This window comes from Populus euphratica, unplaced genomic scaffold, assembly GCF_000495115.2.
Source record: "Populus euphratica unplaced genomic scaffold, PopEup_1.0 scaffold2665.1, whole genome shotgun sequence".
Classification (NCBI taxonomy): domain Eukaryota; kingdom Viridiplantae; phylum Streptophyta; class Magnoliopsida; order Malpighiales; family Salicaceae; genus Populus; species Populus euphratica.
The window spans coordinates 1-13,122 of record NW_011502492.1 but is presented as its reverse complement, the minus strand read 5'-3'; the positions used below and the strand labels follow the sequence as shown (position 1 = coordinate 13,122).

Below are 13,122 nucleotides of genomic sequence, written 5' to 3'. Positions count from 1 at the left end.
CTAAGTAAACATCCTGTAGTAAAATGAGTAATTATGAATTATATAGACATCCTAATAGGAGTTGTAAGACTTTCGTATTGAAACTTGATGTAGGTAAATAGTGATGTAGGTAAATAGAGGTACGTATGGAGTTAAGAGTTAATGTTGTGTTGGGATCTATATCGATGGTTGTAAAGATAAAATAATAATAAAACAACATTGAAATGGAAGAAGTGTAGTGAAAATTTAAAAGTAGTGATTTTTAGTATTGAAAGATATATGAGTTAGGTAAGGGGAAAAAAGAGGATAGTCATGATTGACATAAATCATGGAAAATTAAGAAAGAAAAAAAAATCTATTATAATTAGTGTATATGGTGTTGGTCGTAAAAAGACTAAAGATATGAGACATTTCAAATAAGTTAAAAAATATATGTATTAGAGTATGTGCTAGAGAATATAAACAAGTTAATAATGAGTTTAAAATAAAATAAGAAATCCAATTAAACTTTTATGTGTGTTTGATAAGAATAATAAATTGGTCATGCTATACATAATGATGTTTGGAATTTTTAATGAATGATGGGATATTAATATGAGTACTTTCTTTGATTATAAGAGAGGTACCTAAAGGAACATCCTCAATGGTTGGAGAAAATACATAACGGGAGGTACAAGTAGGTGTTTAACACCTTATTCATCTTGTGTATTTTATTTAAATAAATCATTAGTGCATGGTTTAAAAGATTCAAAGTCACTATTAACTTAAAATTTTAATTATTTTTTATGTAAATTCATTTACTTTATTAGATTAATGATTTTTTTTTTTATAAATTGTTAATACAAAGGTAAATTTGAGTGGGATAGAGAAAATAATAATATTGTGATGAGGGTTTGGGAGCATTATGCTACAATTAGGTAATAATAATAACAATACAATAATTATTTTTTTTATTTTAAATGTTAAAATTCCAGTTCTCATTAACTCATACAAAATACATTTGTATCATATAGGTTATATGATTATTGGTATGCAACACAAAAAAACTAAAAAATATACTAGAGAAAACACTTTACCAAGCTAAAATAACATGACAGTTTGGAAGGATTTGAGGCCGCCATACATCTTGGAGGATGCGTGGGTGAAATATATTCAGTACATGACGTCTAAGTGTTTCACATGATGCTTATAATCTGGTGCAGGAAACCGGAGCTGACAAATTCACGGCTCGGTTACCATGCATATCAGCGGCTTCATTAATTTTGTTTTGCATGCAAAATGGATGGTAAGATTAATTTTAATCACATCTATCTTTAATTAATTTATTGTTATTTATAAATATATTTTAACTTGAAATATTTTTTTCTTACAGGCTACAACTCTTGGACGTGTGTCAAGCCCAATGAAACTTTTTATGGAGATGCACGTGTAAAGTGAAGACCACTAAAAAGAAGTGTAATAGTTTGTCGACAATCATGCTCAACACTTTATGGTATGTTCGTTTAACAATTTTCTTTTGTAAGTTATTATTTTTTTAAATTGAATTTGATTATTTAAATTTTTAGTTCCATGAGACATATAACAGCTGGTTAAGGTAGAGATACAATGACAATTCTTTAACCCACTCGAATTTTGATCTAAATTTGTGCATAGAGGTAAGATTGTCTGTTAAACCCGATAGAAATCAAGGGTAAAACTCTTCAACACTACAGTCGAGAACTTACAGACGGCTTGTAGTGTCTCAATTATTGGGAACTCACAATTGGTATCGAGCACCAATCTTAAGAGTTTGTGACCTTGCAAGAACATATGACCTATCTCACCAAAAAATATGAACGATTCTCGGTGGATTATGAAGAACTTTACCGCATGCTTATAGACATGAGATCACGAATGGGTGGTAATTTGTGTACCCCTTCTTTTTTGCCGTATAGTCTTGGGAACGACCAACCTCTTCCTCTTCCTCTTTTTTCCAGCGCTGCCATTATTCTATTTTAATTTTACATATAAATTATTGGGAACTCACAATTGGTATCGAGCACCAATCTTAAGAGTTTGTGACCTTGCAAGAACATATGACCTATCTCACCAAAAAATATGAACGATTCTCGGTGGATTATGAAGAACTTTACCGCATGCTTATAGACATGAGATCACGAATGGGTGGTAATTTGTGTACCCCTTCTTTTTTGCCATATAGTCTTGGGAACGACCAACCTCTTCCTCTTCCTCCTTTTTCCAGCGCTGCCATTATTCTATTTTAATTTTACATATAAATTTGTAATGAATTTTTGGATTTTATATTATTCAAATTTATTGTTACATAGAATTTAATACAATTTTATTTTTTTAATTATTTTATTTTTTTGTTCAAAGGATGTTTTTTAAAAATATATTTTTTAATTATTGTAGACAGATATATTGATGGACATAATCCATTAGTATATTCCAGAGAATTTGAAACAATTTACTTCATATGCCACCATAAAACTGTCACATCTCTAATGAAATAATTTCATCAGTATTTTATAGAGGGTTGAAATAAAATTATAATAAATACCACTATTAATCACCAACAAAATTATTATGTTGGTATATTAAAGTGTGTATTTTTTTTTGTATATTTTTCATCTGTAAAAGCATTGGTTTTTTTTTTTTTACTAACATAAATGAAATTACCAACAATCGGTTTAACGATGGACTGTTTCTGTCTGTAAATCTGTCAATAAAATTCTTGCCGATAGAATAGTAATGTAAATGCTAACAGAAAATTCTATGAATAAAACTATTAAATATAATAGTTTATCGAAAATTTCGGGTTGTTCCATTAATATTCCAGGTTGTTACAACTACCTTTAAGCCATCATAGCTCCTTTTTCCATTTTCTAGTTTTTTTTCAAAAAGATTTCTCTATTCTCTTCTTCTTGGGTGATTTTTCTAATACCAGATCATCTTATGTGCAAGTATTCATCTGCCCTTTATGGGTTTGTCAACTTGCATGATGCCTCTCTTGGGCTACTTCTATCTTTCTTTTAATGCTAGGTTTCTATATTCTTGTTTGCTCCCTTTAGCTTACACCTTTACTTGTTTCTTCTTTGGATGTTCTTCATTCAATTACTCCTGAGATTTCTCTCTTCCATCTACACACAACTCTGATCCTTGAAATGCTTCATTAGATTAAGCTAGATTTGATGTTTAGAAAGGAAAAGCGAGATATTGTGAAAATATATTTCATTCTTATATAATATTACAAACAAGAGGAAGTTTATATAGACTTAGATTAATATTATAATATTTTAATGGATATATTTATACTAGAATAGGGATAATTCTAAATTAACTGATTTTTAAGTCATTGAGTTATTTTTTATAAGGAGTTCCGATAATGTGTTTTTGAGATTTAATCTCATTAAGAAAAATAAATTATAAAAGAATTGCTATAATTCATATAATTTATGTTATACTCAATATTTATCCATTTATTACATTTGATTAAAACATGTAATTAAAATTAAATTATAACATTTTCTATTTAAAATAACTTAATAATTTTAATTTTTTAAAAACTCATAAATTTTTTTATAAACACATCGCATATTCTCCCAATATAAAATCCTCATAATTTTAAATTATATAAGAAAAAAGATCTCAAGTAAGAAGATGATCGATTTTTAGATCTCAAATCTATATGAAATACATGAAAAGATCTGAAGTGGTTTCGCCCTCCATTGTTTTAGGATTTGTTGTTCTCATTATTTTTTTATATAGTTGACAGAGATGATCAATTCATGGTTTTTTTTAAAATTTTGCTTGCTTTCACAATCCTATTAAGTATTTTTCTTTTTTGCTTAAAAAACAAAGATACTCATAAGAAAATTCTGGTCTGTATATTAACAAATGTGCCCGCGGGAGGCTAATATACGGGGGGCAATTCAGGGAAGAACCATGGTCAATACCGAGTGAAGCCACTGACTGCAAGCGACAGCATAGCCTATGTCAAAGGAACTCTGGTCTGTATATCAACACACTGCAGTCAAACATAAATATTCTCTTTGTATCCTGAATGATAATTCTAATAACTTGGATCTAGTTGGGGGCGGCAATTCAGATGCAGCAAACCCCCATAAGAAGAAAGCTACAAAGAATCGATTTTGTACAAGTTCTGGGAGGCCCCCTTTTAATCTCAAATTGGTTTGACCTAGATCTATTTATTGTATAACATGCATGACCTCCCACCCAAACACTTCATAACTGCACACTCCAGTGTATTGAAAGGCAGTAGATCTTTATAGTCAAGAAATATGCGACCCATAAATCAGCAGCCAATTGTTCATAAAAAAAAATTGAACAATGGAAGCTTTATTGGATCACCCTAGTACTTCCCGATAATGCTGGCAACATTCTTGCCAATCTCTTCCTTCGTTTGCTCTGAGACAGGAATATCACCTATGTACATGTCAAAGAAAGCTCCTGTAAAGTAAAAATGAAAGTTTAGAATCTTAACTCTAAAACATAAACTATCCTCCATCCCAGCCTCTCTTTAATCATGAACTGCCTCTCAATATCTCTAGAAAATGTTGGCACACAAAATAATCAACTAATAATTTGGAGACAAGGAGCAGGATAATTCACTCACTACATAAATCCTTGCTACAAACCACTCCAATTTGGTTACCTCCAACTGCAAGAATAGAATCTGTCAGTTGCCTATAAAATGTGGCAATATACAAATGCAGCAATATACAAACGAAAAGATATTGTTGGATCATTCATGCGCCTTTACATGGTACAATACAGGAGGGCCTTCTTGCTTTGCTAAAATGGAAAGCCCTTGTACAGATGACAAAATGAGCGGGTCATCTAACTCCAACAATTTCTGTTCTTTTTTTTATTTTTTATTTTTTGATTGACAGGAATAAATTCATTAATGAAAATGATCGAGTTAAAAAAAAGGTGAATGAGATGCCCTTCTGAAAAAACAGAGAACTATAAACTAATATTGCAATGCTTTCCACTCACTTTTGACAAATGTAAGGAGATGCTGCTAAATAACTCCAACAGCAGTGCATATAGAGTGTAAGATTTCCAACCAATAATGACTTACTTTCAGTTATTAGTTGCCCATCAGCTGTCCGTCGAAAATCAACTGTTGTTCCCTGCACAAATTCAATTCAAAGTTGATGCAATCCAATAAGTATGTGTAGAGGCAAAGCAAAGATATGCACAAACCAGAAAAAAAATTACCGCAGGTAGTGGAATATCTTTCGTGAAGAATGAACCAAACGTAGTCAGGCAATGGTAATCAGTGTCTGGGTTTGTCTGAGAGAAGTCAAGAAAATTGTTTGAGAATCAGAATCCTGACTGGACATTTTCCTTCTATTACAGAACTGGTAGGAAAAGAAACGATAGCAAGTAGAATAAATTACCTTCAATAAACGGTTTCGAAGTGATTTCTCAAAAGCACTACAAGCACATAAAATAAAGCATGTAACTAGGTGTTGGTGCTTATTTTCATCATCAGTCTTACAATTTCAGCCATGACTTCAGGGAATAAAAGGTTAATGAGTCTCCAACAAGCAGGGGCAAAACTATTCCAGGTGAAGCTCAGCCTTGTTAAACAATGTAAATAATCTGTATTCTAGTTTTTTTAAAAAGATCTAGCAGGTTGCGTGATTGAACTTAGGAACACTATTAACACACCCCGTCTCACACACAATCCCCCATGGCCCAGAGGATCCTAAAATTTTATTCGAGACACTAATAGATGACATGATGTTTATATCCTCCCTCTCTAAAAATATTCCAGTTTTTTTTTATAGGTCTACAAACAGTATGCTGAGAATGTCCAGCTTATACCAAGGTCTTGCAGAAATCAGAGGCCCACCACCAAATTTCAAGTACACTAACAAACAAAGTTTGACTTACTCCCTAACAGTACTGATTTTTATCCCATTGCAGTTAATCACAAGCCGAACAGTCATGGAGATGTCTTCCCTGCAGTATCATTATAAAAACTCGAATAAGAACAGTATCTGAGAATTCATCAAAGTGAATTAATCGAGTTGCAGAGCAATGAAAATGAAAAGGTCTGAGTACATGAATGTTAACAAACAACTCATGGCTAAGGCTAGGATGATAATTATGATTTTAAAGCATCACGCAAGTGACAGAAATTTCATTGCAAACTCCTACTATGTTAATTGATTAATGCTCCAAACATACAAAATTTTTTGTTTCATATTACAAAACTAACTTTCAATGGAAATATCATTTACTCTATTACAAACTCCAGGAGAACATACTTAAACTACAAAATTTATTAGATCTTGTATATAACTTCAAAGTTAAGAAAATGAAAGATTAAAACTTGGAATGAAGTGAACAGTTAACAATGAAAATTTTCCTAAAAGTTTCACTCTCTTGATTTAAAAATAAGTTAACAATAAACCATATAAAGATAAACAAAAGATGAATAGCGATGCAACAACATTTTAACTTCAGAAAACCAAACATGGACATTGTGTTCAGCAAAGTCAGTGTTCATATACCTGAGAAGGTCCTCATAAAAGTCACGGTGTTTAATTAATTCACCCATTGGAATGGAAGCATACTTTGGGCCCAGTTTTTCACAGACAGAATTAGGATGAACATCTACAAGAAATAGCAAGTTTCACTAAGTCAATGTCGTGGACATGAAAGAAACAATCTAACAAAAAACAATCCTCAATTGAAATGTAAAAGCACTTACAGAAACCAAAAGCATAAATCTTCAGAGACTTTATTCTGATTATTGTCATAGTTCTGGATCCAGTACCAACAAGAACCTTGTAAAGCACATTGAAATTGTTCACAGTGATTGAAAAATGGGATGATCGATGACAGGAGTGATCTCAAACAGGAAGACAGCAACCCTCAAAGTTAATGTAGGTACCAATTTTCTGATAATATTTCAAGCTTAACAATTAGATAGGGAATAAAATTCAAATAGTAATAAGATGTTTGAATTTGAAGCATCTAATTTCTATTGTTGTCTCAAAACCCTAATGTAAAACAGACTAGAACATACACAGCTTTTAGACACACACACAAACACACATGCAAGTGCACGCAGCAAGCTATTTTTAGCACAAAACAGGTCCCTTGTATCCAGCTATGCCAACACATAATGTGCACACATGAAGTTTAGTGCAATAACATGAAATTTAGAACATCTACCTCTGAAGTTAATCTAGATCTTTCCTCTCCAGCTACGATGTTGTCCAAAAACATTGGGAACTCAATGCCAGTTCTGGGCTCAACAGCATGTCTTGTCCAGTTTAAATCAGAAAATGAGAGGCCTGGACATCCACGATGCACAACTTCACAAGGCCCTTGATCTATGGATGCATGCACTTGTACATCACCATTCTCCAAAGGAATAGCTAGTACATTTGAAGCTCTTACGACCAATAAGAAAGCAAAGTTTAGATGGTTAAAGAACAGCATAAAGTGTGAGAAGTAAAGCTAAAGAACAGAAAGTACACAGAGAGAAACTTATTTTATTATATATCAAATGACTCACAAGTTGTTGAATGGTGGTACCAGAGAAGCAGCTAATGAGAGGACAGGGAATGACTGAAGTCTTTCAGCTTCCCCAAGTAGGAGCCTCATCACAAAACTTGAGATCGTGCTAAAAACTACAGGAGGTGAAGACTCTACTTTTGATACAGAACTGAAGCCTAAACCAGCAAGATCACATCTAGTAGAAGTAGAGTTCTTGACTTGTGCAGAAGATCTACAGCTTCCTGGAGTAGGAGAACTCTGATTGCCTGATATTTGGCGACTCAAATTTGAACTAGATGCACTAGTGAACCAAAAAATCAAACCACCAGCAAGCTTCGACATGCCATTCAAAGCTTCTTGAAAAGCCATGGTTCCAGGGACATATAGGAATCTCGATTGGTGCAAAGGATTATCAACAAATGAGCTAAGCTGAGAAAATAGATTAGCCCCAAAGCCTTGTGATAATAGGGGCTCTAAGGGAAACATGTATTGAGATTCTCCATCTAAATCCATGTAAAAGAACCAATTGTTCCTCATTATTGCTTCCGATTCAGGAGTCTCAAACTTTTATACCAGACGAACCTAGGTCCAACAGATGCAAAAACACCTGCATGGAAATAAATAGTGAGTGTGAGAAGCTCATGCTTGCACGTAGTTCAAAAACATAAAAAGAGCACGTAACTTAGGACATGCAATACTTGAATTCTAAAAGTAAATGCTACATTGCCGATTCTCATCATTGGGAGATTAGTTTAGAAAACATCTTGTATCAACATTATTGAAAATACCCACAAATTCAACAAAATAAATGTCAATTAATTACACATAAAAACCATGGTTTATTGTTAAATTGGTGTCACAATTTTTTTTGAAGTAAAAAAAAAATAAAAAAGCTCTAAATATCTTTAATAGAACCCATCAATTTGTAAGAACAAGCAAGGTTTAGAACACATATTCACCACAGGAAGGACTCAATCAACATATTTAAGAATTCAAGAGATTAAAAAAGAAATCAAATATAGATTAAACTAAGATAATACAAACAAAGAAACAAAAGCTCAGCCCTTTACTAGTTAATTTCACCAAGAAAATAGCAAATCACACCTACAAACAATGAAAAATACATATTCGCTTCATGGACATTAACATTCAAATTTTGATGAACCCCAACATCTCCAAGAAGCAGAAAAATCAAGGGTCTTTATTACAGAATGCAAAAGTTAGCCGTTTTATTTCCTTCTTTGTGTCAGATAAAAGGGCAAGTAATCAGAGATGAATGAAAAGCATACCTTACTATTAGAGGAAGAAAAGGTTCAAGAAAGGAGAGGTAGGAAACAGAAGCAATGTTGATGATGGTAACAGAGGTTAGCTAAATTCAAATTAGGGTTCCATTTTTGAATTTCTTAGATTTTTCAGCTGTCATTATGAAGAGAGGGAGAGGGAAGAGAATATTCTTTGGTTCCAGAGGGGGGAACCTTTCACAGACTCACGGCAGATCAAAATGAAACAGGACTCTTCTTATTATTGAGAGAAACTTTTATTTTTTTCTTTTGTGAGTTTTGACGTAATTAATTTATGCTAAATTTGTTTTGGTGGCAAGGAAATAAATAGAAGGGCCACGGAGAGAGAGAGAGAGAATCATAAATCATTGCGCTTTTTCTTTAATACGTGTGGCATCCAAGCATACGCGTTCTGGTAGTCACTAGCTTTGATACCCCGCGCGATGCTGCGGGTGTTTTAAGTGAAATTTAATTATAATTATTATGATAAATATTTATAAATTAATAGGAATGTTACATAGCAAAAGATATCAACATTCATAAATTTAATTGCACAAGTTAAGATAGCAAAAGATATTATATTCATAAAGTTAGTAGTAAAAGTTAAGCAAAGATAGTTAAATTCAAGTATAACAAAAGTAACTAGAGTTAAATATTTTATACTTTATATATCTAGATAGAAAATTGGACGTTAATGAGCGGCAGATTGTATTAACAAAGCAGATGATGAAGATGTTTAATCAGCTTGCAATGTTAAGGAACCATTGATTAACTGAATGCTAATTTTTTTTCTATAGCAAAAGATAAATGTAACTGTAAGCTGTAAATTTTTCATAAAGCAATAAACATTTAGAAGTGAGAAATAAAAATGTAATTGTTGCTGAGTAGATGAGTTCATAAAGAAGGGGAGGCAATTAGAAAGCGAGAATGATGGGAAGGCAATTAAAAAGTGAGAATGATATACTTAATTGTGATTGAATTATTATTTTTTAAACAAAGAGGTGGTTTGTAGATGCATACCTTTTCAGGTGATGAAATGGAGAGGCGTTGCTTCTTTGGAAGTCCTGGTATAAGATCATCGTCATCTTCGCATAGACGTTTCTTTGATGAGTCTGCATAATCTTTCAAGGGTCCTGGTTGGGGAAGTTGGGTGCTAAATCATATACTAAAAGGAAGTACTTAAGCAATGGCAAGTGTAAACAATAAAAATGAAAGGCAAAACTATTTATTTATTAGTAGAAAACTCAAGTAATAGCTGTCATTTATATATTCGTAGAACAGTCAAGCAATAATTGTTAAAGGAATGTACCTAAAGCAAATGAGATAGTGGCCTCGGCTGGAACATCATCATTGTATTGGGAAATCACAAATAAAACTTTATCATGGTTGAAGGAGCATCGCGTAGGATGAGAAATTTATGGCATAATACATGAAATATTTTTTATGTGTGAGCAAACGAACCAAACCTGTTGTGTGGCCTAGCATCAGTGAAGGTTAATGCTCTTTTTAACTTAGGATGGGAGCTGTCATGGAACATGTCTTTTTGTTGAGAGGTGTGTTGCTGTGAAGCTAGAGTTTGAATTTGAGACTGATCGACACTCAAGGGATCTGCAAGGTTTGGTGTTAGAGGAGTGACAAGTATGAAACTTTTAGAATCAGTGGCTGTCGAAGATGCTTTAGTTGCAATATCATTGAAGATGATGCAAACATATATTTCACATCTATTAAGTACAGATTTGTGGGCTCCAAATCAAAGCTGAAATATTTTTACTTTGTTTAATTTCTCAATCATTTGAGGTGGAATAATAAATGGGTTAGTGAATGTTTTGTCGAAGACCAAATGATAAGCTGAAGCATTGAAAAAGTACTCAACTATCTTTCCAGAAAGAAGAAAGTTTGTGACATCTTGACCATCGCTGATGATGCAATTAATTCTGAACCTAAAAGACATTAAAAAGGTTTTAGTTAATAATGAAATAAAGCACAAGGAAAAATCGCTTAAAACTTTTGAAAATGCAAGGCTGTCTTGGTATATATGGTAGTTGAACCATGGAACTAGTGCAGAGGTTGGATAGTCATGCTCTATGCATCGTAAATTATTAGGTAGTCCAGAGAGGCTTGTTGCAATCTGGACAGCTTTCGCACCACCATCCCTTGAAGAGATCATAATCCACTATGAAAGCTTTGCATGTAAATCTTTCATTTTGCACATGCCAAGTAAAGTAGAAAGTCATACAATTTTTTTTTTATGAAAATGAAGGTGATGTAGCGTTGGCAATTGTTAATAGTATTGTAATCATAATAATAGTATTTAGTTGGACTATTAGCAAATTGAACTATCATGAAGAATATTTTTTTGCATGCAATAAATCAACAATATAAGGCAACCACATTACTTAAATTCTCATATGCAAGATCATATTAAATCATTTATATGTCATTTTTGTCCTAGAAATAATTCAACAACTTTGTTTTGCTTCTAATAATAAACATTTTAAAAAAAATATAATAGATACCTTATGCTCGAATGGGTCTATACAGAAAATCTCTCTGATTGTTCTTCTATTTTCATTTATTTGAGTTTCTAATAATAGGACAGCTTGTGATGATGGAGGCAGCTGGTGCAAGTGAACAGGCATTTGTGCATAGCTACGTAAAAATAAAGAAAAAGCCATTAAGAATCAATTTAAATATTAATACATAATTTGGATTTGAATAAATGTAAAAGGTTCAAAGAATATAGAAGTTTACTAATGTTTGTATGCTAATAACTCTGGTATATTTGGGTTAAAATACCAAAGTGAAGCTGCAGTGCCAATCAGATTTGCAGATCCTATAAAGAAAACAACAAATACATATTTACTGGTGTATATTTAATGCCAGGAGGTTATGAAATTTTAATTGAAAAGTTAAGAAAATAGAATCATGGTAGCTTTGAACATAGAATCAAGTATACCCCTAAATTCAGAGACACGAAAACCAGTAAAAGCAACAATGATCGGAGATTCTTGTTTTTCCAAAGAAGCCTCGTCAAAGGTTCTAGCAATGTCACCCCATAAAGTAATGCGAAGCTCCTCACCTCTAAACAGAATAAACTTATATTAGACTAATGCCAGGAGGAATTGAATATAATAAAATCAACCATATATTTTCAAGAATGAACTCCCTCTTGTCTTCAAGTGTTTGCCCTCAAACCAAAATCTTCTCAATCGATTGTATTGCCTTTAGTCTACTAAGAACATCTACATAATTCATTTAATAATCATGTTAGTGAAATGAAAAAAATTATGCACGATACAGTTTGCTACGGAAGGGCAACAATAAAGAATACCTGTGAGAAGTTGTGATTCTTTTCCTTTCTTAAGGACATGTGTGAAATCAGTGAAATTAAAGTAATATCGTGGAATGGAAAGTGGGACAGAATCGAGGTGAGTAACTTTGGTGTCAGACTTAAGATCAATAACAACTTCATGGCTAACAACAATATTCATGTATTGATTTTCAAAGGTGTAGAAATTTTTCACTTCATAATAGTCACCTTCAGTAATGATTGAAGCAAAATGTCCAGCATCTCTAGTTTTGGCTGATCCTTGTATTGCATCACCCTTGCTTAGAAAAAAAGGAAAAACAAAGGCAATAATTGGTGTTAATGCATAATGGTAAGGTTAAAATATGTAGAATGATGGATGAGTAGAAAAAATAATCTTAAAGATAGTAAAATCATAGCATCTGGTTTTTAGGTGACATTAATAAAATCATCTCCCTCTTGGCTAGCATGCATGTTTACGTTATTATTAAGAAAGACATTTGGATAGCAAACTAAATAATGGGATTGAATGCATTTCAAATTTTATTAAAGCTTGATACATCTATTGCTTTTAAAAGATATGGCTTAAAAAATAGAATGTAAGCAGTGGCAAGAATTTGAATAACATAATAATAAAAGTGATATTAGTAGATATGTTGCATACCTTGCGATTAACAAATAGACAATTAAAGTTAGTTGCTTGTCCATTTTGTTTTGGAATCCAAACACGACATACCCGAGCTTGGATTAAAGGGTAGAAAACATATTTTTTAATGTTCTCTAAATGAATAGCCATTACTCTGCAAAAGAAAAGAAAAGAAAGCAAAAACTGAACAAATAAGTGAATAGCTAAACATGAGATTAAAAAAAGACAATAGTAGAGCCAAATAGACTCTGAATCCTTAAATATAAAGGCAATATGGTAGGAAAATGTCATCATAAAAGTATAAATCCCATGTAATTTCTTGAAATATTATTCATACCAGTAATACATATATGGTAGTTGCTTATGTC

General features: G+C 32.3%; 2 protein-coding genes across 2 annotated transcripts; both read right to left on the bottom strand.

The window, feature by feature from the left end:
* Positions 1 to 3,977: 3,977 nt before the first annotated feature.
* LOC105119223 (fatty-acid-binding protein 2-like) lies at positions 3,978 to 9,102 on the bottom strand. The gene is made up of 11 exons (XM_011017350.1): positions 8,811 to 9,102; positions 7,541 to 8,128; positions 7,195 to 7,417; positions 6,728 to 6,803; positions 6,528 to 6,630; positions 5,905 to 5,973; positions 5,406 to 5,442; positions 5,224 to 5,298; positions 5,084 to 5,135; positions 4,616 to 4,660; positions 3,978 to 4,449 (listed from the first exon to the last, which is right to left on the bottom strand). The coding sequence occupies exons 2-11, from the start codon at positions 8,056 to 8,058 to the stop codon at positions 4,352 to 4,354; spliced, it is 1,296 nt and encodes a 431-aa protein (XP_011015652.1). The 5' UTR covers positions 8,059 to 8,128; positions 8,811 to 9,102; the 3' UTR covers positions 3,978 to 4,351.
* A 2,888-nt stretch (positions 9,103 to 11,990) lies between these two features.
* LOC105119224 (uncharacterized) lies at positions 11,991 to 12,909 on the bottom strand. The gene is made up of 3 exons (XM_011017351.1): positions 12,773 to 12,909; positions 12,133 to 12,406; positions 11,991 to 12,043 (listed from the first exon to the last, which is right to left on the bottom strand). The coding sequence occupies exons 1-3, from the start codon at positions 12,902 to 12,904 to the stop codon at positions 11,991 to 11,993; spliced, it is 459 nt and encodes a 152-aa protein (XP_011015653.1). The 5' UTR covers positions 12,905 to 12,909.
* Between the last annotated feature and the right edge of the window lie 213 nt (positions 12,910 to 13,122).

Bases quoted from the DNA above. Each gene is read 5' to 3' on its own strand.
- LOC105119223 (XM_011017350.1), bottom strand. From the start codon at position 8,058: ATGAGGAACAATTGGTTCTTTTACATGGATTTAGATGGAGAATCTCAA. The intron at 7,418-7,540 runs GTGAGTCATTTG...ATTGGTCGTAAG, and splicing joins GTACCACCATTCAACAACTT to AGCTTCAAATGTACTAGCTA. The intron at 5,136-5,223 runs GTAATTTTTTTT...GAATTTGTGCAG, and splicing joins AAGATATTCCACTACCTGCG to GGAACAACAGTTGATTTTCG.
- LOC105119224 (XM_011017351.1), bottom strand. From the start codon at position 12,904: ATGGCTATTCATTTAGAGAACATTAAAAAATATGTTTTCTACCCTTTA. The intron at 12,407-12,772 runs GTATGCAACATA...TTTCTAAGCAAG, and splicing joins GTCTATTTGTTAATCGCAAG to GGTGATGCAATACAAGGATC. The intron at 12,044-12,132 runs GTATTCTTTATT...TGAATTATGTAG, and splicing joins AGAATCACAACTTCTCACAG to ATGTTCTTAGTAGACTAAAG.